Source organism: Lepidochelys kempii, chromosome 13 (assembly GCF_965140265.1).
Source record: "Lepidochelys kempii isolate rLepKem1 chromosome 13, rLepKem1.hap2, whole genome shotgun sequence".
NCBI classification, from domain to species: Eukaryota; Metazoa; Chordata; order Testudines; family Cheloniidae; genus Lepidochelys; species Lepidochelys kempii.
Genome location: NC_133268.1, coordinates 33,810,687 through 33,832,130, shown reverse-complemented (window position 1 = coordinate 33,832,130; position 21,444 = coordinate 33,810,687). Strand labels below are relative to the sequence as shown.

Genomic DNA, 21,444 nt, shown 5'->3' with positions numbered 1-21,444 from the left:
CAACTAGACATGGAGCCATTGATCACTACCGTTGAGCCCAACAATCTAGCCAACTTTCTATCCACTTTATAGTCCATTCATCCAACCCATACTTCTTTAACTTACTGGCAAGAATACTGTGGGAGACCGTGTCAAAAGCTTTGCTAAAGTCAAGGAACAACATGTCCACAGCTTTCCCCTCATCCACAGAGCCAGTTATCTCGTCCTAGAAGGCAATTAGATTAGTCAGGCATGACTTGTCCTTGGTGAATGCCTTCCAATTGGCAGAGTCTCCTTCTGTTCCCTTCCCTCAGATGTATCATCTAGTCCATTCTCCGCATTAGTACCTGTAGAGAGAACATGAAAATGGTTGTTTACCTGTATCTGCTGGTACATGGACACTCCCCTTTCTTCTTCTGGAGGTCACATGCTGCCAAATTTCTTCACCATTATCCTCTCCCCGCTGCACAGCCTGCTCTGAATCTTCAGAACATTGTGCCCATAGAAGCATATCCTGACGTCCGTCCAGGAAATCTTGTTTCTCTTTTGCAACACAGGGTCGACACTTGTTTCTCCAGACCTCAAACCTTCACTTCCAGTATGGAGACCAGCTTGCACTTTGTACAGATAAAGTCGCTTCTGTCCTGTGGAAGAAAGACAAACATGGCACATCCAGTGCAGGTCACAACAGCTGAATGTTCCCCATCCATATTACCTTCCTTCTACGAGCTTCCTTAGGAGTTGTAGTAACTACTCAGAGAACCCGGCAAGATGTAAGCCTCTGTGGGCACTCCCCGGGCCAGCTCTAAGGAAAACTCCCTCTGTTAGCCTCTCTGCTGTTTGCCACTTATATGCCCCATTGCTGTGCAGGGGATGAGTAGGTGCAGGTCACATGGTGCAAACAGGTCCCCTCCCCCTTATCCATTCCTCCATTTCCTCCCCACTGCAGGGCGAGCCAGCAGCAGAGGTATCATGGCCCAGAGGGGACCCCACCCAACACTGCTGCTGGTCTTGCTGGCCACGTGCCTGGCTCTGGCCAGGGGGGAGACGCGCTATGACAAGTTCTTGAGGCAGCACATCGATTACCCAAAGACTGCCGCCCCGGACGCCAGGACCTACTGCAACCAGATGATGCAGCGCAGGGGCATGACCTCGCCAGTCTGTAAGTTCACCAACACCTTCATCCATGACAGCGCTGCCAGCATCACCACCATCTGCGGCTCTGGGGGGACCCCGGCAGGTGGGAACCAGCGAGACAGCAAAGCCTCCTTCGCCCTCACCACCTGCCGGCTGCAGGGGGGATCACAGAGACCGCCCTGCAACTACAACGGGGGCACCAGCACCCAACGCATCCGCATCGCCTGTGCTGGGGGGCTCCCTGTGCACTACGACAGAGCGATATAGCTCGGGCCCATTGCACAGCACTGTCAGTCCCCCGAGACCCTGTTCCGCTGCTGCCCCAGTGCCCATGATACAGCATAGCCGCCCCTTCCCACCCCCACCCTCTGCTGCCCCCTAGTGTCCATTATACAGCATAGCCGCCCCTTCCCGCCCCTGCCCTCTGCTGCCCCTAGTGCCCATGATACAGTATAGCCGCCCCTTCCCGCCCCGCCCTCTGCTGCCCCTAGTGCCCATTATACAGTATAGCCGCCCCTTCCCCACCCCCACCCTCTGCTGCCCCCTAGTGCCCATGATACAGTATAGCCGCCCCTTCCCGCCCCTGCCCTCTGCTGCCCCCTAGTGCCCATGATACAGTATAGCCGCCCCTTCCCACCCCCACCCTCTGCTGCCCCCTAGTGTCCATTATACAGTATAGCCGCCCCTTCCCGCCCCCGCCCTCTGCTGCCCCCTAGTGCCCATGATACAGCATAGCCGCCCCTTCCCACCTCCACCCTCTGCTGCCCCCTAGTGCCCATGATACAGTATAGCCACCCTTTCCCCACCCCCACCCTCTGCTGCCCCAGTGCACATGATAAAGTACAGCCGCCCCTTCCCCACCCCCACCCTCTGCTGCCCTACTGCCCATTATACTGTACAGCCACCCCACTCCCATCCCACATCTACTAAGTATTGGGGGCAGGTTGTGGGGAGAAGATTGTCCCAGGCGGGGCCCTGGAAGCTGTCCCTGAGTTTTGTTTCCTTGCTGCTTCTTGCAATAAAACACTTTCCTGCCAATGCAGAACGAGTCGGTGTGTTTGGGGGGCTGGGGCAGAGTCATTGCATCTGGAGATCTCAAACCCTTGGGCTATTTTGGGAACATGGCTAAGTTATTTAAAGGGATGAGTGAAGGAGCAGACATGCCCCATTGCTGTGCAGTGACCATAATCAAATCCCAGATCAGGGGTCCTGGCTCACTCAGGGGTTTGGGGACTGGATTCTAGGGCCTCTCCTCTTTAGGGGAATCTGGCTCCAGTCCAGATGCAGGTGAGGGAATGGGACGGGGAATGCAGTACAGGGCCATTCCCCACAAGGGGGGACCAGTCCCCATGGGTTACAGGCTCCAGTGTGGCCCCAGCTTGGGCTGCTCAGTGGCCGCTGGGGAATGGGGCACAGGAAATGTTTATTTCTGGAGCACCAGGTACAGTCTGGGCCCAGCTCTGCAGGGTCTGGCTAGCTGTGGGTGTGTGTCAGGGAGGGGGATCCGGGAGCAAAGAGGTTTCATCTGAGGTTTTCCAGTGAATGGCTCATCTAGTTGTAGCCAAAGTCTGTATGGGGCTCGATGTTTCCTTGGGACTCATGACCATCTACAAGGCTCTGTCCCCAAGGGGTTTACAGCACGGAGGCACAGCTGGCATCTCCTACCCCTGCCCCCTTCACCCACTGCCCTGCAGCTCCCCCGAACAGCAGGGCAAGCAGAGCAGCCATAGAAGCACAGAAATGTGGGGCTGGAAGTGACCTTGAGAGAGCATCAAGCCCAGAACCCTGTGCAGAGATAGGACCAAGTAACCCTAGACCAGCCCTGACAGGGGGTTATCCAGTGATACCAACCCCCCACCCCCTTTGGGAGCCTGGTCCAGAGCTTCACCACTCTGAGCATAAGAAACTTTTTCCTAATATCCAACCTACATCTCCCTGGCTTCAGACTCAGGCCATTACTTCTTGTCCCGTCCCCACTGGACACAGAGAATGGTGGATCTCTGTCCCCTCCTGAACAGCCCTGCACAGATTTGAAAGCTGTTCTCAGCTCCCCCTCAGTCTTCTTTTCTCAGGACTAAACCTGCCCAGTTTTTAACCTTTCCTCACAGGTCAGGTTTTCTAACCCTTTGATCATTTGTGTTGCTCTCCTCTGGACTATCTTCAGTTTGTCCACACCTTTCCTAAAGTTTGGTGCCCAGAACTGGGCACAGGACCCCAAGTGGGACCTCACTAATTCCGAGTAGAGCAGGAAAATTCCTTCCCGTGTCTTCCAAATGACACTTCTGGTAATCCACCTCAGGAGGACACCAGCCTTTCCTGCCACTGCATCACATTGTTAACCTGGCATCATTCCCTCCTCTGCCCCGCTTCCGACACCACAACGACACTCCACGTGGGAGCAGGGCTCTGCCGTTAACAGCGGGGAACGAGCAGCCGTTGGCACATCCCACCGGCCTATGGAGTCACCACCCATTAGCCCGTTGCCCCATCCCAGGTTTTGAAACTTCCTCTGTACGTGCAGGGTTTTGCCCCCCTCCCCCGAGTCTCAGGGAGAGCAGCCTGCCCCAGACCACAGGGAGGGATCCAGCAACGGCCAAACCATCAATCGACACCCAGCATGCCAGCGGGCTGGGCAGTGCAGATTGGGAGGGGGCCGGTCCAAGCTGACAGGGTCGTGGTCAGCCCTGTTGGGCCAGATCTGAGCTGGCCCGGGGACTGGGGGGTGTCAAAGCCCCGAGCCCATGAGCACCTTGAGACACTGCAGGGTGAATGGGACAGGATCTGGCACAGAGGGGCCTGGCAGGACCCCCATAGCTTATGCCAGTGGAGACAGATCCCTCCTGGGCCCTGATCCCCCTGGGCCCAGCCAGCCCAGGCCAGTCCAGCCCAGCCTGCTCCTGGGACCAGCCAGCGCATGGCAGGGCTGGCTAGCTCAGACCTCTCTGCACATTCCGTGTGATCCGTCTGGGGCATGAGCGTTAGGTGTGTTCGTTGCCTGTCATGAGATTCAAACTCTCTGTCTCGTACCATTCTCAGTTTTGTCCCCACAAAGGGCTAGTATGCGGCCTGCCCTGTGTGGGGTGGGAGGCCCCGAGATCCTAGGGTTATGGTCATGGTCTGGGTTTGAGCCCCAGCTCCGCACCAAGTTGGGCAATCCAGGCACTTTAAGCCAGGCTGTTTTGTTCAGGGATGAGGAACCCCTTCCTCAAATGATCCTAAGTTTGGGTCAGTCACCCCAGCTTCCCCCCGTCCCCAGGGGCCCACACCAAATTTCTTGGCAAGCCAAGTACCTGTGTGGATTTTAGAGCACTTAGGAGAGCTAAGGTTTGAACGGGGAGCTGGTCTTAACCTTTGCTGTAGCAGGGCTGGCAGCCGCTGTGACAGCACAGAGGGCGATGAGCAGGTGACCCCAAAGGGACATTGTCTCGTAACCTACCAAACACACATGAGACCCCATTGCCCACCCAGAGCTGGGATAGACCCCAGGAGTCCTGGCTCCCAGCCCTCAACAGCAGTGGGCAGGTCCCAGATCCAGGAGAGATGACTCCAAGCTCCAAGGCCAGGCTGGTGCTGGCAGCCAGTCCCCCCCCTACATGCCCTCACCCTTCCCCCAGGCCCTGGGGCTCAGGTGGTGCTGGGGGAGCCAGGCCCCAGCTCCCACTGGCTCTGCTGGGCACGGGCATTTCCAGCAGCCAGGCCTGTCCCTCCCCTGGCTGGGTTGCTGCCGCTTGCGATGCCCAGGGCTAGGACTGCCAGTCGTCCTGTTTTCGACTGGAACACCCAGTCAAAAAGGGACCCTGGTGGACTGGGCCGTTAAAAGTGCGGTCAGTGGCACAGCAGGGGCCCGGGCCTAAGGCGGGTGCCAGGCTCCCTGCATGCCCTGGCTCCACATGGTTCCAGGAAGCAGCCGCCAGGTCCCTGCAGCCCCTAGGTGCAGGGAGGCTCCGCGCGCTGCCCCCACCCTGAGTGCCGGCTCTGCAGCTCCCATTGGCCAGGAACTGTGACCAGTGGGAGCTGCGGGGGCAGTGCCTGCAGGTGTGAGGACAGCGCATGGACGGAGCCTCCCTGTACTTAGGGGCCACAGAGACCTGGTGGGTGCTTCCTGGGAGCTGTGGTAAGTGCCGCCGGACCCCGGACCCCATCCCCCTGCCCGGAGTCCCCACCTGTACTCAAACTCCCTCCCAGAGCCTGCACCCCGGACCCTCCACTCCCCAACCCCAGCTCCACCCCGGAGCCCTCACCCCCAGCTGGAGCCCTCGCCCCCCCTGCATGCCAACCCCCTGCCCCAGCCCGGAGCCCCGTCCTGCACCCCAAGTCCCTCATCTCCAGCCCCACCCCAGAGCCAGCACCCTCAGCCAGAGCCATCACCCCCGCCCCCCGCATCCCAACCCTCTGCCCCAGCCCAGAGCCCTCTCCCACACCCTGAACCCTTCATTTCTGGCCCCACCCAGAGTCCGCACCCACAGCCAGAGCCCTCATGCTCCCCCTGTACCCCAACCCTCTGCCCCAGCCTGGTGAAAGTGAGTGAGGGTGGGGGAGAGTCAGCGATGGAGGGAGGGGGAAAGGTACGAGTTGGTGGTGGGGCCTTGTAGAAGGCGGGCAGGGCCTCAGGGAAGTGCTGGGGCAGGGGGTGGGGCAGGGTGTTCGGTTTTGTGCAATTAGAAAGTTGGGAACCCTATCCAGGGACCTGGCCAGGGCTGGGGGTTTTGGTTAGGGGGTATCGAGGGCACCCAAGTGCTGGCTCTGCAGCTCCCAGGGACTGGCCAGGGCTGGGGGTTGTGGTTATGGGGTATCCAGGGCACCCAATTAGGGGCAAAACCTGTAACAGGGCACCAGGACTGTGTGGTTAGAGAGGCTAGGAGCCAGGAATCCTGGGTTCTAACTTGGCTCGGGGAGGGGAGTGGCAGCTAGTGGGTTAGAACAGGGGGTTTGGGAGTCAGGACTCCTGGGTTCTCTCCACAGCTTGGAGTTGGGCTGAGGATAACAGGGGGAGATGCACCAGGCACTGTGGCTGTGGGGTTCACAGTGTCTCAGGACCCTGCCCTGTGCCCACTTCTCCCCTAACTCCCTGCCACACCCAGAATCTCTGGGGCCCTGGGTGGGAGGAGCTGCCCCATCCCACCCACAGCTGCCTGGCCGTGCTCTATATAATGACACCCGAAGGGGAAGGAGACTCAGAGACTCTCAGCTCTGCTGGCAGCTGGATCCATCTCTGACGGGAGCCCCAGGAATTGGGTGAGCTGAGAACAGACCCAGCCGGGGGGAAATGCAGAGGGAGGGTCATTGCAGATTGACCCCAGAGGGGCTGGGCACAGAATCCGGCCTTGATCTCACTGTACGCAGGGGTGACTCTGGATTGACCCCCAGGCAGCTGAGATCACAATCTTGGCAAGACGGTAAAAGAATGAGGAGGTGAGATCCAGAGTCAGCACTCCTGGGATCTCTCCTGGGGCAGTGGGGTCTAGTGGTTAGAAGTGGGAGGCTGGGAGCCAGGACTCCTGGGTTCTCTCTCCCACTCTGGGAGAGGAGTAGGATCTGGGGTCGCAGAAGTGGGAGAGCTGGGAGTGCGGACGAAGGATGCACTGTGGACAAACAGGTAAAGCAGAGAGTTAGTGGCAGGCTGGGGTTGTGGCCAAGGCTCCCCACTGGGGTTTAGGGGACCTGGGTTTCATTCTCTGTGTCTTAGGATGGGATTTTCAAACCCCTTAAAGGAGTCTTGAGGCCAAACCCTCATGTACACCCCTGGGACCCAAGCCACCAAATTAGAGCTGCAAAGCTGAGCCTTAACCATTCTGTGCCTCGGTTTCCCCATCTGTAACATGGGAAGAACAACCCTTTCTCGGTGTGCTTTGCCCATTTAGACTGTAAGAGTTTTTCTCTGGATATGTGCAGTGCTTGGCACAATGTGGGCCCTGATCTTGGTCAGGTTAATGAGGCTTTAAGGGTAGAATGGACTGGCAGGGGGTGAGGTTTCGGCCCAGGTGGTTCCATGGAGGAGGCAGATCCCCACCCAGCGCTCTCTCCATCTATCTCCCTCCACTACCTACTGCAGGTCGATCCAGTGACAGACACGGCCATGGCCCTGAAGGGACCCCGCCCCTTGCTCTTCCTGACCCTGGTCCTGCTGGCTGCCAGCCTTGCCCAGCTCAGCAAAGGTGCCAGCTACCGGCAGTTCGTGATCCGACACTTCGACAGCCCCAAGACCAGGGCTGCCAACGACCGGCTCTACTGCAATCGCATGATGCAGAGCCGGGGCCTGACCCGCGTCTTCTGTAAACGCCGCAACACCTTCATCCATGCCCCCGCTGGCCAGCTCCAGGCCATCTGTGCCCAGGGAGGGACACACGTTCGCCTCAACCTCTACGACAGCCTGGAGTCCTTCAACGTCACCACGTGCCGGGCGCTGCCCCGCTCCCGTCCGGGGCACTGTAGATACAGGGCTGCAATCGGCAACACCAAGATCCGCGTGGCCTGTGCCAAGGGGCTGCCTGTGCACTTACAGCCAACGTACCTGCCATGAGCGGGGAGCAGGGATCCCCCTTCTTCCCCCCACCCCCGCTTTGATCCTGAGCAGCCCTCTGTTGCTGGGGGCTTCCTGTCCCCATACCTGCCCTTACCTGCCCCTCCTGGGCAATGCCCGCCGTGGGTCTCCACAGGGACATTCAGTGCCTCAGCTTGGGGCCTGCGGGGGGGATTTCCCACGCTGGGTGCCCAGTCTCCATCCACACAAATGAAGATCCGGGTGCCAGCCCCCTCAGCTGGCACAGAGACCCTCAGTCTGAGCCCAGGACCCACCTCACTGGGCAGGATCCAAACACAACTGGCCTGGACTTGGGCTGGAGCTGCCGCGAACCCACCAGGAGTGGAAGAGGCCGAGCAGCTCTGAAACCTCAGACCCATTTCATTGAGAGGCCAGTTTTAGCCCCCCAAATCTGATCAAAATTCCCACAACCCCCTTGGATTTGTCTAAATCTGCATGACTGGATCTGGCCCTGTCACTGGGGGATGTGGAACCAGCTGAGCCTTGTGTGGCCAGACACCACAAGACTAAGATGGGAAGGGGGCTGCTGGTCCGGGTAGAAATGGGGGGCACTGTGGGAGAGGTTAACACCTGTTCCGTCGTCCCCCCTTCCCCCCAGAGCTCCCCAGGCAATGAGATTTGCTAGGCCGGAGCAAGGGCAGAACTGGGAGGCGCTTGGGGTCTCGTCCCTGGCTCTGACATCTCTCATGTGGGTATAAGATGAGGCTGTGACCTGAGCTGAAGGGGAAAGCGGAAGGGGAGGTTATTTCTGCGGTGGCATTGGGTGATGCTGTTGGGGAGTTCGATTCTCTGGCTGCCACTAGCAATACAATGCTGCCAATGCAGAACGGCCTGGCGCCTGTTTGTGGGGCACTTGGCACGGGGTGAACAGCTGCCCCAATGACCTTCAGAGAGCACGGCTGGATTGTCGTGGGGTTATTTAGGGGGCCCAACCTCTGATCTGGCCACAGGACAGGGGACTGGCTGGCAGGGAATGGGACACAGGGTCTTTCCTTTCTAGGGGGCGCTGGCTCCAATCCAGCCCCAGATCAGGGGGCACTGGCTGGCTCAGGGGGCACCAGCTACAATCCAGCCCCACAGCGGGGGATTGGCTTGAGATCACCCTTTGAAGGCTGGGGAGCTATTTCCACCCCCACCCCAGCTCAGCCTATATTTCCCTCTCCCAGTGGGGAGGCCACTTACAGAGGGAGACCCTGGAAGCGTGATCTGCAATGTCACATGCTCTGTATCTGCAAAGCATGGTGCCAAGGGCACGGGCATGGCTGGGATTGTTGCCAGTTCTGGGTGGAGGGCAACATGGACTAGACAAATTCACTGAAGGGCGACACAGGGCTCCTTGGAGAGTTGAATTTCCAACCCCTGGCTTAGCAGCCCTGGGTGTTAACCCATGAGCACAGAGCCACGGCTCCTAGGGTCATTCACCCCTCCCCAGCCGGGTACTGCCCCACCATGCACACTCGACTCTGGGCCATGGGCAGAGGAAACTCTTGGAGATTTCACGGATTTCATTGAAGATACCAACGTGCTGAGACATCAGACTCAGTTCATAGAATCATAGAATCATAGAATATCAGGGTTGGAAGGGACCCCAGAAGGTCATCTAGTCCAACCCCCTGCTCAAAGCAGGACCAATTCCCAGTTAAATCATCCCAGCCAGGGCTTTGTCAAGCCTGACCTTAAAAACCTCTAAGGAAGGAGATTCTACCACCTCCCTAGGTAACGCATTCCAGTGTTTCACCACCCTCTTAGTGAAAAAGTTTTTCCTAATATCCAATCTAAACCTCCCCCACTGCAACTTGAGACCATTACTCCTCGTTCTGTCATCTGCTACCATTGAGAACAGTCTAGAGCCATCCTCTTTGGAATCCCCTTTCAGGTAGTTGAAAGCAGCTATCAAATCCCCCCTCATTCTTCTCTTCTGCAGGCTAAACAATCCCAGCTCCCTCAGCCTCTCCTCATAACTCATGTGTTCCAGTCCCCTAATCATTTTTGTTGCCCTTCGCTGGACTCTCTCCAATTTATCCACATCCTCCATTTATCCACATTCCCCCCACCCTGGAGTCCCTCACACCCCCCCCCCCCAAGCCCTTCTCCTGTGGTTCTCTGCCACATTCCCCCCATTTCAGCCCCTCCTGCTCCTGCGACTCCCCTTCTGCACCCACTGCCCCCACAGCACCCCCCATGCTGGGTGCCATCACACCCTAAAGCAATTCTGCATCGCGGACACACATGTGGCTGGTACCCCAGCCCAAGGAGCCAGGCAGAGGAGAACCCGCCCGCTATAGCCAAGTCACAGCGAAGTGGGAGACAAAGGATGAGGAATTATATAAGGCACCGGGGGGGGGGGGATTGTGCCCACCCCTGGGAGTTGGCATGTGCCATGGAGGGATATGCCACCTGGTTAGAGTGGAGGGGGATGGCAAGTGGACCTGGTCAGTAATGCCAGCAGTGAATGTGAGTGGGGAGCTCCCCCTACTGAGCCCCCAACCCCGCTCCCTGCAACATAGCACCCCCTAGTGCATTGGGGCCAGCACTGATTGCCACAGGAGAACGCTCCCTACTGAGGCCCTGCCCCACTGCCTGTAGCACAAGCACCCCTTAGTGCCATGCTGGGGCACTGGGGCCAGATCTGCCTGCCAGGGGACAGCACCTCCCACTGATCCCCCCTGCCCACTCCCTGCAGCACAGGCCCCTAACACTGCACTGGGGCCAGCAGTGACTGCCAGGGGACAGCACCCCCCACTGATCCCCCCTGCCCACTCCCTGCAGCACAGCTCCCCCTAGTGCCATGCTGGGGCATTGGGGCCAGATCTGACTGCCAGGGGACAGCACCCCCCACTGATCCCCCTGCCCACTCCCTGCAGCACAGCTCCCCCTAGTGCCATGCTGGGGCATTGGGGCCAGCAGTGACTGCCAGGGGACAGCACCCCCCACTGACCCCCCTGCCCACTCCCTGCAGCACAGCTCCCCCTAGTGCCATGCTGGGGCATTGGGGCCAGATCTGACTGCCAGGGGACAGCACCCCCTACTGATCCCCCCTGCCCACTCCCTGCAGCACAGGCCCCTAACACTGCACTGGGGCCAGCACTGACTGCCAGGGGCCAGCACCCCCTACTGAGCCCCCTGCCCTAATCCCTGCAGCACAGCTCCCCCTAGTGCCATGCTGGGGCATTGGGGCCAGCAGTGACTGCCAGGGGACAGCACCCCCCACTGATCCCCCCTGCCCACTCCCTGCAGCACAGCTCCCCCTAGTGCCATGCTGGGGCATTGGGGCCAGCAGTGACTGCCAGGGGACAGCACCCCCCACTGATCCCCCCTGCCCACTCCCTGCAGCACAGGCCCCTAACACTGCACTGGGGCCAGCACTGACTGCCAGGGGACAGCACCCCCTACTGAGCCCCCTGCCCTAATCCCTGCAGCACAGTGCCCCCTAACCCTGCATTTGGGCCAGGACTGACCGCCAGGGGAGAGCGCCTTCTAATGATCTCCCTCCCCGCTCCCTGCAGCACAGCACCCACTAATGCCATGCTGGGGCATGGGGGTCAGCACTGACTGCCAGAGGAGACTGCCCCCTACTGATTAGAGCCCCCATACACAGCATGTATCCCTACCAGTGCTCATGTGGTGCCAGGACACTCTGGACCACCGGCCTGGCCCTTTTTTTCAGGAGCTGTCCCGCCACCCTGGTACTGCCCTGATCCCTCCCTTGGGGCCCCGTACCCATGTCGGACAGACCCCTGAGCAGCATTAACTACACAGCACCTCACTGTGACAATACAGCCTCATGGCACTGGAGTGAACCCCTGCCCTTCCCCTCTGGCACCCACTCCCCCCTTCGCCAATCCTCTGCCCGTGACTGGCTCGGGGACTCAGGGGAATGGGTAGCCCTGTTATAAGCAACCAGACAAAGCCCCAGTTGGACACAGCTCTGCCGCATGGCCAGCTATGTCTCAGCTGCTAGAGACCCGTTGTCCCCCTCCATTCTCTAGGCACAGCTGTTCTGTGTCACCGGGCCGGCCCACCCCGGATCCCTTCACCTCCCAAGTGGGACCCACACTCCCCACACAGACCAACCCCCCCAGATCTAGTGTCTTAGGAGGGACTCAGAGTCCTGCTATGACCCCACCATTAATCGCCCCACTGGCGGCTGGACTGTGTTCCTTCCGTTTCCCAGGATTCTCCGCAGAAAGCAAGTCCCAGCTCTGGGAAGTTTGGAATTAATTATCTCTGCTTTCTCAAAACACTGATTTCCCGGTGGGGCCTCACTTGGCCGGGGGACGAGCCCATGTTGCCAGAGGGCCTCGCAAATAGCAACATTTCTTCCCTGTGAACTTTTCCCAGGGGTTCAGAGCGGGCTGATGATCTCTCCTCTGCTGAGTTGGTTTTTACGACAGGCCAGGTGCAGTCTGGATCCGTGTCATGATGGGACAACCAAATATTGGACTGTATGGTGCAAGTGACTCAGTAGGGGGAGCTCTCCCTGCACAATCAGCACTGACCTCAATGCCCCGGAGAGGTGCTATGCTGCATTTCCGGTAGGCCTTCATCTCTGTTTGTGGCCATTCAAGCTGAGAGTATCCTTGCCATGGGATTTGGCCAGTGGGGAAACTGAAGAACGGTGATTCAGGCTATTTCCAAAGCTGCTACAGGGATTTGGAGCCCCAATTCCTATTAAAATGAATGAGATTGGGGCTCCCAAATCCCCTAGACAAAGCCCAGTGTCCTGGCTAGCTCCCAGCTCAGGGCAGAACATTACCCCTCCCCAAATTCCTGCCGTGTTGTCAAGAGGATATCTTCACCTCCAGCCCTGACCTGAGCAGCTGTTCCCCATTTTCCAGGCTCCACCCCAGAGGTGGCTGCAGTAGGAGACCATTACACAGCGCCAAAGCCAGATTCCCATGTAACAGACAGAAGAATTTGACCCTCATTAGCAGCATTGTTTATTCAGCTTCCCCCTGGGCTGGTGCCTCAGTGTTTCCCAGGGTCACGGATTGTGCAACGCTGGCCAGCAGGATATTTCTCTGAGTGCAGCTGCCCCCGCAGTGTCTTTCTCTCCAGCCGGGCTCGGTATATAACACCCACCCAGAAAGTACGGAGCCCCAGACACTTTGCAGGCAGCTGATCCATACTCCAAGGGAAACCGAGGCATCAGGACTGGGGTGAGTTGTAGATCGGGGCCTAAGCTGACCAGTGTATTTAGGCAAGAAGGCTCAGGGAACCTCGTATTGTAGATGATCCGTAGGAAGTGTGCTAAATAGAGTAATATGGAACAGGTCTAAAGAGTGAAACACGGATCCAAAAGGCCTGTCACGTAATATTCACTGTGTGGAGAAGAAACAGCTCCATGAGTTGAAGTTTAAAATTGGTGGGGGCAGATCCCCAGCTGGGGTCAATGGGTTTAGCTCCATTGTACACCTGAGGAAACTAGGGGTGAAAGAGCAGTCGCCCCAGATCCAGGGCTCCTAACTCCCCGCCTTGCCCTGCAATCTGACTAGAACTCACTCCCTTCCCAAAGCTAGGGAGAGAACCCAGGAGTCCTGGCTCCCAGCTCCCCCTGCTCTAACCAGTAGACCCCTCTCCTCCCCAAGGCAGGCATACAACCCCGGAGTCCCTCCGATCTAACCCACCAGCCCCCACTCTCCTCGCAGAGCTGGGGAGAGAACCCAGGAGTCCTGGCTCCCAGCCCGCCCTGCTCTCATCCACTAGACCTCCACCTCTGCCCATGCTTCCCCCCCCAGACAGCCATGGCTCTGAAGGAACCCCGCCCAGCATTGCTGCTGCTGCTGGTTTTGCTGCCCGCCTGGCTGGCTCTGGGCCGGAGGGAGACGCGCCACGAGAAATTCCACCGGCAGCACGTGGACTTCCCGAAGACCAGCGCCCCGGACGCCCGGCGCTACTGCAACCTCCTGATGCCGCGGAGGAACCTGACAGCTGATGCCTGCAAACCCACCAACACCTTCATCCACGCGGGGCCAGCCGAGGTGGACGGCGTCTGTAGCTCAGGGGGCACCCCCAGCACCGAGAATTACTATGACAGCAACGCGCCCTTTGAGATCACCACCTGCCGGGTGGCAGGGGGCACTCAGAGACCCCCCTGCAACTACCGCGGGAGAACCAGCACCCAGCGGATCCGCGTGGCATGCGTGGGAGGGCTGCCCGTGCACTATAAAACACAGCTCTAGGGGCAAGGAGGCGAGAGGGGGGAGGGACAGTGAGGTTGGCAATTTCATCTGAGTTTAAAGAAATTAGGACCCAATGGGGCCAGGTCCCTCGCTGGTGCGACTGGGAGTTCAGCAGCTTAAATCCCTTAGATCCCTACCCCACCCGCACCCTCTTCTGCCCCACTGCCCACTCGACACTATAGCCACCCCTTCCCCACCCCAACGCTCTGCTGCCCCCTAGTGCTCATTATACAGTATAGCCACCCCTTCCCCACCCCAACGCTCTGCTGCCCCCTAGTGCCCATTATACAGTATAGCCACCCCTTCCCCACCCCCACGCTCTGCTGCCCCCAGTGCCCATTATACAGTATAGCCACCCCTTCCCCACCCCCACACTCTGCTGCCCCCTAGTGCTCATTATACAGTATAGCCACCCATTCCCCACCCCAACGCTCTGCTGCCCCCTAGTGCTCATTATACAGTATAGCCACCCCTTCCCCACCCCCACGCTCTGCTGCCCCCTAGTGCTCATTATACAGTATAGCCGCCCCTTCCCCATCCTTTATGTGCTGCTGGTACAGTGGCTCAAGGACAAACCTGGGACTCAGGATACCTGAGTCTTATTTTTTATTCTTCCTCTGACCCAATTCTGTGACCCTGCACAAATCACTTGAAGTCTCTGTGCCTCAGTTTCCCCATATGTTGTCCATCAAGTCTCTTTAGCATGGAAGCTCCTTGTGGCACGGATTGGCTCTCATCTTGTGTCTGTACCATAACTAGAACACAAACATGCCTCTGTTTCAGTTGAGGTCTCTAAGTGGTACTGTCATTCAAATCGTATCAGTTATTTGGGGGTGGGCGCATCTTTTTTGTTCTGTGCTTGTTCAGAACTTGGGCCATGGTCAGTGACCAGGTCGTCTAGGAACTAACCCACTACAATTAATAAATAATCAGAGAGATGTATCGATCTGAATCCTGGAATTTCCTTTCCTGAGTTTCAGTCTCTTGCTGCTTCCTCCAATAAAGCACTTTGCTAGAAAGGGCTGTGGTCTGTGTTTATGGGGATCTGTGTGTCCTAGGGGAAAGTCAGGAAGTGTAACAAGAGCACTCAGCATGAAATGCCTTGGGGAAATCCTGCAGTGAGATTTCAACCCACAGCCCTTTGTTTAGCAATCTAGTCTCCAAGCTACAGGAGCAGCTGTTTGCTATCATCTCCTGGCATGTGGGGAAATATTGTCTGTGCCAAGACCAGCAGGATCCATTTGGTCTACTCGGGAATCAGTGGAGAGTAAGCCCTTGGGGTACTCATTGACTCAGGGAGCTGGGACTCCCAGCTCAGCTCTCCCCCACAGTCCTGGACATGCTCCCACACCCTGTTGCACCCAGATCCTTCCACATGGGATAAAAAACTGGACAGTGAGCCAGGTTGGTTGAGCCAGTGGAGAATTCCGCTGGCGTCTGGGAGGGGAAAGGGCTGAGCAGCCGGGATTCTAGACTAGAATCTAGACTATTCTCAGTGGTAGAAGAGGACAGGACAAGGAGTAATGGTCTGAGGTTGCAGTGGGGGAGGTTTAGGTTGGATATTAGGAAAAACTTTTTCACTAGGAGGGTGGTGAAACACTGGAATACGTTGCCTAGGGAGGTGGTGGAATCTCCTTCCTTAGAAGTTTTTAAGGTCAGGCTTGACAAAGCCCTGGCTGGGATGATTTAATTGGGGATTGGTCCCGCTTTTGAGCGGAGGGTTGAACTAGATGACCTCCTGAGGTCCCTTCCAACCCTGATATTCTATGATTCAAAGAGACTTTGCAGCAGCGGGGAGTGTGGATTTAGGTTCCACTCTCTTCAGGGATGGGGGTCCAAGTGCCAAACTTTGGGTTTTCCCTACAGACCTGTGAATCTCCAGGGGTTCCAGGGGCAGTTCTGAGATGGTGATGCAGAGGCAAAGGAGGTGTATTTAGTCATTGGAACAATTCACCGAGGGTCGTGGTGGATTCTCCATTACTGACAATTGTTAAATCAAGCCTGGATGTTTTTGTATAAGATCTGCTCTACGAACTATTTGGGGAAGTCCTCTGGCATATGTTCTACAAGAGGGCAGACTACATGGCTGTGTTTGCACACCCCGTCCCCCTGTGGGGTGTATCGTGGGTGTGGTGACACCATGGTTACAGTCTATCAGACTGTTCTGGGCCTCACAACAGTGCGGCCCAATGTCCAGAGACAATACAGCAGCCCTCGAGTACAGGGCAGCGTGGCCTAGGGGCCAGAGTCAACACAGCAGCCCTCGAGTGCAGGGCAGCATGGCCTAGTGGCCAGATCTGGGGGGCTTCTACCAGAATGGGTGTGGCAGGCAGGATAGCAGGACCTGGGCCCACCTGACTCCACCACTTCTTGACCTAGGGCCCTAATAGTGGCAGAGTGGTCCACCACTGGATCAGTGGGGAATTCAACTGCAACACGCTGACCTTCCATGGGCAGGAAATACTACTCACTCCACTTCCCTGGACTACTTCCTGCTATGCTTCCTGTAGCTCTCATCCATGTGGTGTCAGGGTTCCTTGATGCAGGTTACTCCCTGGGATTCCAACACCTGCCAATCATCTGTAGGCAACAGGTCTCCCGTCTAAATCTCATGATCTCCAGCTCCCGCATGTAAGAGCTGTAATGGCTCCTGGGCTAGAGCCTCCACCAAGCATCCTTCCTCCTCAGCAGTCAGTCCAGACTGAGCTGGGCTGCTCTCCTTTATACTAGCACAGCTGTTGGAGCATGCCCAGCATGGTCAGAGGGGTGGGACTTCGTCTGCCCAAAGTGTGGGATTAACCCTCTCCTGCCTAGTGCGGGGTATGCACACCCTGTCACAGACTAGATGATCACAATGGTCCCTTCTGGCATGGGAATCTATGAATCTATTAAACCTGCTAATATGTTAGCAACAGTCCATCTTCTCCAACTTGACGGCTATGTGGCTTTTGTCTCTGGAGCAGGAAATGTTCAGAACTTCTTTCAAGTGAAAGTTGTAACTCTGTCTTGTATTCATTTCATCACCTGAGCTACCCTGCCATTTTTACCAGGAGTTGAAACTCAGTTTCCTCTTTTCCATTTAAAAGTATTTCAGCTTTTTTTTTTTAAAGACTTTTAAAACTTAAATGATACTTGGACAGGCTGTAAACATATGGAGTTTTCTCAACAATCTTTGGAGAGGTCACTCCTGGCTTTCTGAATTTGTTAAGGAAGTGGCTTGAGAGCTGCCAGATAACTTAATTATTTCCCTGTTTAAGATAAATATTTTTATACTCAAATCATTCCTCCCTGAATAGCAAGGCTTGAGCTAGCTCCAAGCACACCTGGTGCTGCCAGGCTGTATGGAACGAACCCAGGTGTCATGGGTTGATCAGAGGAGCTGGGAGTCCAGTGTGACCACGACCTTATCCACACATGGACCTTGGAGAAGTTCCAACTTGTTCCAGCTCATGGGTCAGGGCACGGAGACCAAGCCAAGAAGAATGAGATTGTTTGCAACCCAGCTGGTTCTTCCTGTTGCTCCCGGATGCCTTGGGTCCGTGCCGCCACGTAGCCAGAGGTGCTGCTCCTCCAACCCCACCTGGCCGCAGCTGTATAACAGAACCTGGATAGCTGCAGGCTCAGGGAACTCTCAGCTCTGTGAGCGACTGGGTCCATCTCTCAGGCTCGGGCGAAGGCACTGGGAGCTGAGAAGGTCAGAGAGTCTGTGACAAGGTCAGAACCGCAGGGGGATGGGGCATGGGTCACTTGAGGGGTTAAACTAGTGTAAATGGAGGATTCTCTAGAATCTGAAGTTTTTAAACCATGATTTGAGGACGTCAGTAACTCAGTTGGAAATTTGGGGTCTATCACAGGGGTGGGTGGGTGAGGTTCTGTGGCCTGCAGGTCAGACTGCAATGTGCAGAGATCATGATGGTCCCTTCTGGCTGTAAAGTCTATGAGAGGTGGGGGAGAAGAGAGAGGAGAGGGCAGAGGTCTTCCTCTGAAGCAGGTGGTATTGGCCACAGGTTGAGAGGAGATACTGAGCTAGCTGGACCCTCAAGCTGGTCTAATGTGGGAATCCCTCTTCTCTTATTCTCCACTGGCCACTAGCCAATCAGAATCCACGTGGCAAAAAGAGAGAGCTGCCTTAATCCATGGAGAAGGGCAGTATCACAGAACCAGGCTGCTGGGAAGGGTGTCTTCAGCTAGATAGATATATAGATAGATAGATATGGGAAAAGAAAGAAAGAAAGAAAGAAAGAAAGAAAGAAAGAAAGAAAGAAAGAAAGAAAGAAAGAAAGAAAGAAAGAAAGAAAGCCCTCAAATTTCTGGAACCTAGTAAATGCAGCCCAGCCCTGTACCCTTAACTCTGCCCTCTTTGAGTGATGGTTGTGGGGCGGAGCTGGTGTGCTCCACTTAATTCTTTAATTAGTGGTTTCAGGACCATTTGACGTTCTGGCAGAGGCTGAGGCAATTCTGGGTAACTTTAATGCTCTGCAAATAAAGTTCTGGAGTTTGGCACGAAGCGACTGCCTGCCTGGCAGCCTTAGCCTGCAATCTGCAAGGAGCTCCCCGGCGGTGCGGGGGGCCTGGAGGGGATGAGTGGGTGCAGGTCCCATGGTGCAAACAGGTCCCCTCCCCCTTGTCCATTCCTCCATTTCCTCCCTACTGCAGGGCGAGCCAGCAGCAGAGGTATCATGGCCCAGAGGGGACCCCACCCAACACTGCTGCTGGTCTTGCTGGCCGCGTGCCTGGCTCTGGCCAGGGGGGAGACGCGCTATGACAAGTTCTTGAGGCAGCACATCGATTACCCAAAGACTGCCGCCCCGGACACCAGGACCTACTGCAACCAGATGATGCAGCGCAGGGGCATGACCTCGCCAGTCTGCAAGTTCACCAACACCTTCATCCATGACAGCGCTGCCAGCATCACCACCATCTGCGGCTCTGGGGGGACCCCGGCAGGTGGGAACCTGCGAGACAGCAAAGCCTCCTTTGCCCTCACCACCTGCCGGCTGCAGGGGGGATCACAGAGACCGCCCTGCAACTACAACGGGGGCACCAGCACCCAACGCATCCGCATCGCCTGTGATGGGGGGCTCCCTGTGCACTACGACAGAGCAATATAGCTCGGGCCCATTGCACAGCACTGTCAGTCCCCCCAGACCCTGTTCCGCTGCTGCCCTGGTGCCCATTATACAGTATAGCCGCCCCTTCCCGCCCCCACCCTCTGCTGCCCCCTAGTGTCCATTATACAGTATAGCCGCCCCTTCCCGCCCCCGCCCTCTGCTGTCCCCTAGTGCCCATGATACAGCATAGCCGCCCCTTCCCGCCCCCACCCTCTGCTGCCCCCTAGTGCCCATGATACAGCATAGCCGCCCCTTCCCGCCCCCGCCCTCTGCTGCCCCTAGTGCCCATGATACAGTATAGCCGCCCCTTCCTGCCCCCGCCCTCTGCTGCCCCTAGTGCCCATTATACAGTATAGCCGCCCCTTCCCGCCCCCGCCCTCTGCTGCCCCCTAGTGCCCATGATACTGTATAGCCGCCCCTTCCCGCCCCCCGCCCTCTGCTGCCCCCTAGTGTCCATTATACAGTATAGCCCCCCTTCCCCACCTCCACCCTCTGCTGCCCCCTAGTGCCCATGATACAGTATAGCCGCCCCTTCCCCATCCCCACCCTCTGCTGCCCCCTAGTGCCCATGATACAGTATAGCTGCCCCTTCCCCATCCCCACCCTCTGCTGCCCCCTAGTGCCCATTATACAGTATAGCCGCCCCTTCCCTACCCCCACCCTCTGCTGCCCCCTAGTGCCCATTATACAGTATAGCTGCCCCTTCCCCACCCCCACCCTCTGCTGCCCCCTACTGCCCATTATACAGTATAGCTGCCCATAACCTGCCCCCACTCTCAGGCATAGTGCATTACAGTGCTTTTTCAGTCTTTGTCCTGTGAACATGCTGTGGGGAGATGATTGCTTCCAGATGTCCCCTGGGTGCTGTTACAACCTGGATTTTCTTGCTATTTCCTGCAATAAAGCACAGCAAACGCAGCCTGACTTGGAAGGTGATGCAGCGTAATTAGTCTGCCCTCTGTCTCGCTCTCTGTGTCTCTTCCTCCATCCTCACCTGTCTAGTCTCCTCCAAGTTCTGCAGACAGCAGGGCTAGGAGGTGTTGGGGCATCAGATACAGGTGTTTGGCTCTCTATTGGGCTCTGGTTCCGGTCCAACCCCTTCTCTGTTGGACGTGTGGTTCAGGGGGCCAAAGAATGAGTTAGGGGGCCTTTTCCCCTTAGAGGGCACCAGTGGGGTTGGGGGAAAGGGTTCAGTTCCTTCTGGCTCTGGAACGCCAAGTGTCATCTGGTCCCAGCTAAGCTGGTTCCAGGGGTATGTGTCAGGGAAGGCGCTCTGGGAATGAGATTGTCTGAGATTTATGGCACCTCTGCTTCCACTTCAAGTCTCCATAGGGCTAGAAGGGACCCCCCACACCTGCTTTTAATAAGTATTTAAGTCAGGCTTGGGACACAGTCGCACATGACGTTTTCCCAAGCAAACAAGGGAAATTGGGTCTAGATTTAATTCCTATAAAGTGAGTGCACATCTGGTGGGAAGACCTGGCTGAAAGGGCAGTTATCAATGGGTCACTGTCCAATTGGGAGGGCATATCCAGCAGGGCTCAGTCCTGGGTCCGGTGCTAGGCAATATTTTCATTAATGACTGGGGTAATGGAGCGGAGAGTGTGCTGATAACATTTATGGATGATGCCAAGCTGGCATGGCCCTGCCCCACACTACGCCCCACGACTCCACCCTTCCTTGGCCTCTTCCCCCTGAGGCCCTGCCCGTCATCTGCCCCGAGGCCCTTCCCCCACTTGGCCTCTTCCCCCCGAGGCCCTGCCCGTCATCTGCCCCAAGGCCCTGCCCCCACTCGGCTTCTTCCCCTGAGGCCCTGCATGAAGGGAGGGGATGGAGAGGAGTGTGCAGGGGGTGAGGGGGGGGAAGGGGCAGAGAGGACCAAGCAGTGGGTGTGGTCTTGGGGGAAGAAGCCGAGCAGAAACAGGGCTTTGGGGTGGAGCAGGAGGGTGGGCCCCAGTCTGGGTGGCGGGGCCCCTTTTGAGTGTGGGCCTGGTGCCACGGCCCCCTTGGCATTGTAAACCCGGTACTGGAAACTGGGAGGAGTCGCAAGCACCGCCCTTATCTCCTGCTGTCCCCCTTACAACCACAGCCGCCTGTGTTTCGGCTGAGCCCTCTTTGCACTCCCACCCCGTGGTGTCTCAGGGATCCCCTGCTGTGGGGGGGGGCATGCCCATTGAAATGGAGAGCAGGAACTGGGCTCCCCCAGTAGCAAACTCCTCTGGGGTCGGTGCTGCAGCTGGATGTGCCAGGGAGAGGGGCTGGGGAAGGAGAGACCACCAGGAGGTAGCCCTGAGAACCTGCTGCAGCTGGCGGAGTGGGCTAAGGCAGGAGCTTAACATACCCGTCTCTCTAGGGTTGGGGGGGTGTCTAATCCCACCCCTACAGACTGGAGACAGAATGTCTCAAGGAGCAAAGTGGCTGTTTCCCCATGGAAGAGAGACACACCAGAAGACTGGGGGCAGGTGTTGATCCCAAGGCCGGAAGGGACCACTGT

The 21,444-nt window shown here is 57.2% G+C and overlaps 4 protein-coding genes across 4 annotated transcripts; all 4 read left to right on the top strand.

Moving 5' to 3' along the window:
• The first annotated feature begins 951 nt into the window (after positions 1 to 951).
• On the top strand, positions 952 to 1,490 carry LOC140897135 (ribonuclease-like). Its single transcript, XM_073309487.1, has one exon. It carries the CDS (start codon positions 952 to 954, stop codon positions 1,381 to 1,383), a length of 432 nt encoding a protein of 143 aa, XP_073165588.1. The 3' UTR covers positions 1,384 to 1,490.
• A 4,808-nt stretch (positions 1,491 to 6,298) lies between these two features.
• On the top strand, positions 6,299 to 9,347 carry LOC140897027 (ribonuclease pancreatic-like). The gene is made up of 2 exons (XM_073309282.1): positions 6,299 to 6,351; positions 7,169 to 9,347. Exon 2 carries the CDS (start codon positions 7,193 to 7,195, stop codon positions 7,634 to 7,636), a length of 444 nt encoding a protein of 147 aa, XP_073165383.1. The 5' UTR covers positions 6,299 to 6,351; positions 7,169 to 7,192; the 3' UTR covers positions 7,637 to 9,347.
• Positions 9,348 to 12,407: 3,060 nt separating this feature from the next.
• On the top strand, positions 12,408 to 14,858 carry LOC140897424 (ribonuclease-like). Its single transcript, XM_073310128.1, has 2 exons — positions 12,408 to 12,816; positions 13,396 to 14,858. The coding sequence occupies exon 2, from the start codon at positions 13,402 to 13,404 to the stop codon at positions 13,837 to 13,839; it is 438 nt and encodes a 145-aa protein (XP_073166229.1). The 5' UTR covers positions 12,408 to 12,816; positions 13,396 to 13,401; the 3' UTR covers positions 13,840 to 14,858.
• Positions 14,859 to 18,500: 3,642 nt separating this feature from the next.
• Positions 18,501 to 19,044, top strand: LOC140897026 (ribonuclease). The gene has a single exon (XM_073309281.1). It carries the CDS (start codon positions 18,519 to 18,521, stop codon positions 18,948 to 18,950), a length of 432 nt encoding a protein of 143 aa, XP_073165382.1. The 5' UTR covers positions 18,501 to 18,518; the 3' UTR covers positions 18,951 to 19,044.
• Positions 19,045 to 21,444: the final 2,400 nt, after the last annotated feature.

Coding starts and splice junctions, on each gene's coding strand:
- LOC140897135 (XM_073309487.1), top strand. CDS start 952: ATGGCCCAGAGGGGACCCCACCCAACACTGCTGCTGGTCTTGCTGGCC.
- LOC140897026 (XM_073309281.1), top strand. CDS start 18,519: ATGGCCCAGAGGGGACCCCACCCAACACTGCTGCTGGTCTTGCTGGCC.
- LOC140897027 (XM_073309282.1), top strand. CDS start 7,193: ATGGCCCTGAAGGGACCCCGCCCCTTGCTCTTCCTGACCCTGGTCCTG.
- LOC140897424 (XM_073310128.1), top strand. CDS start 13,402: ATGGCTCTGAAGGAACCCCGCCCAGCATTGCTGCTGCTGCTGGTTTTG.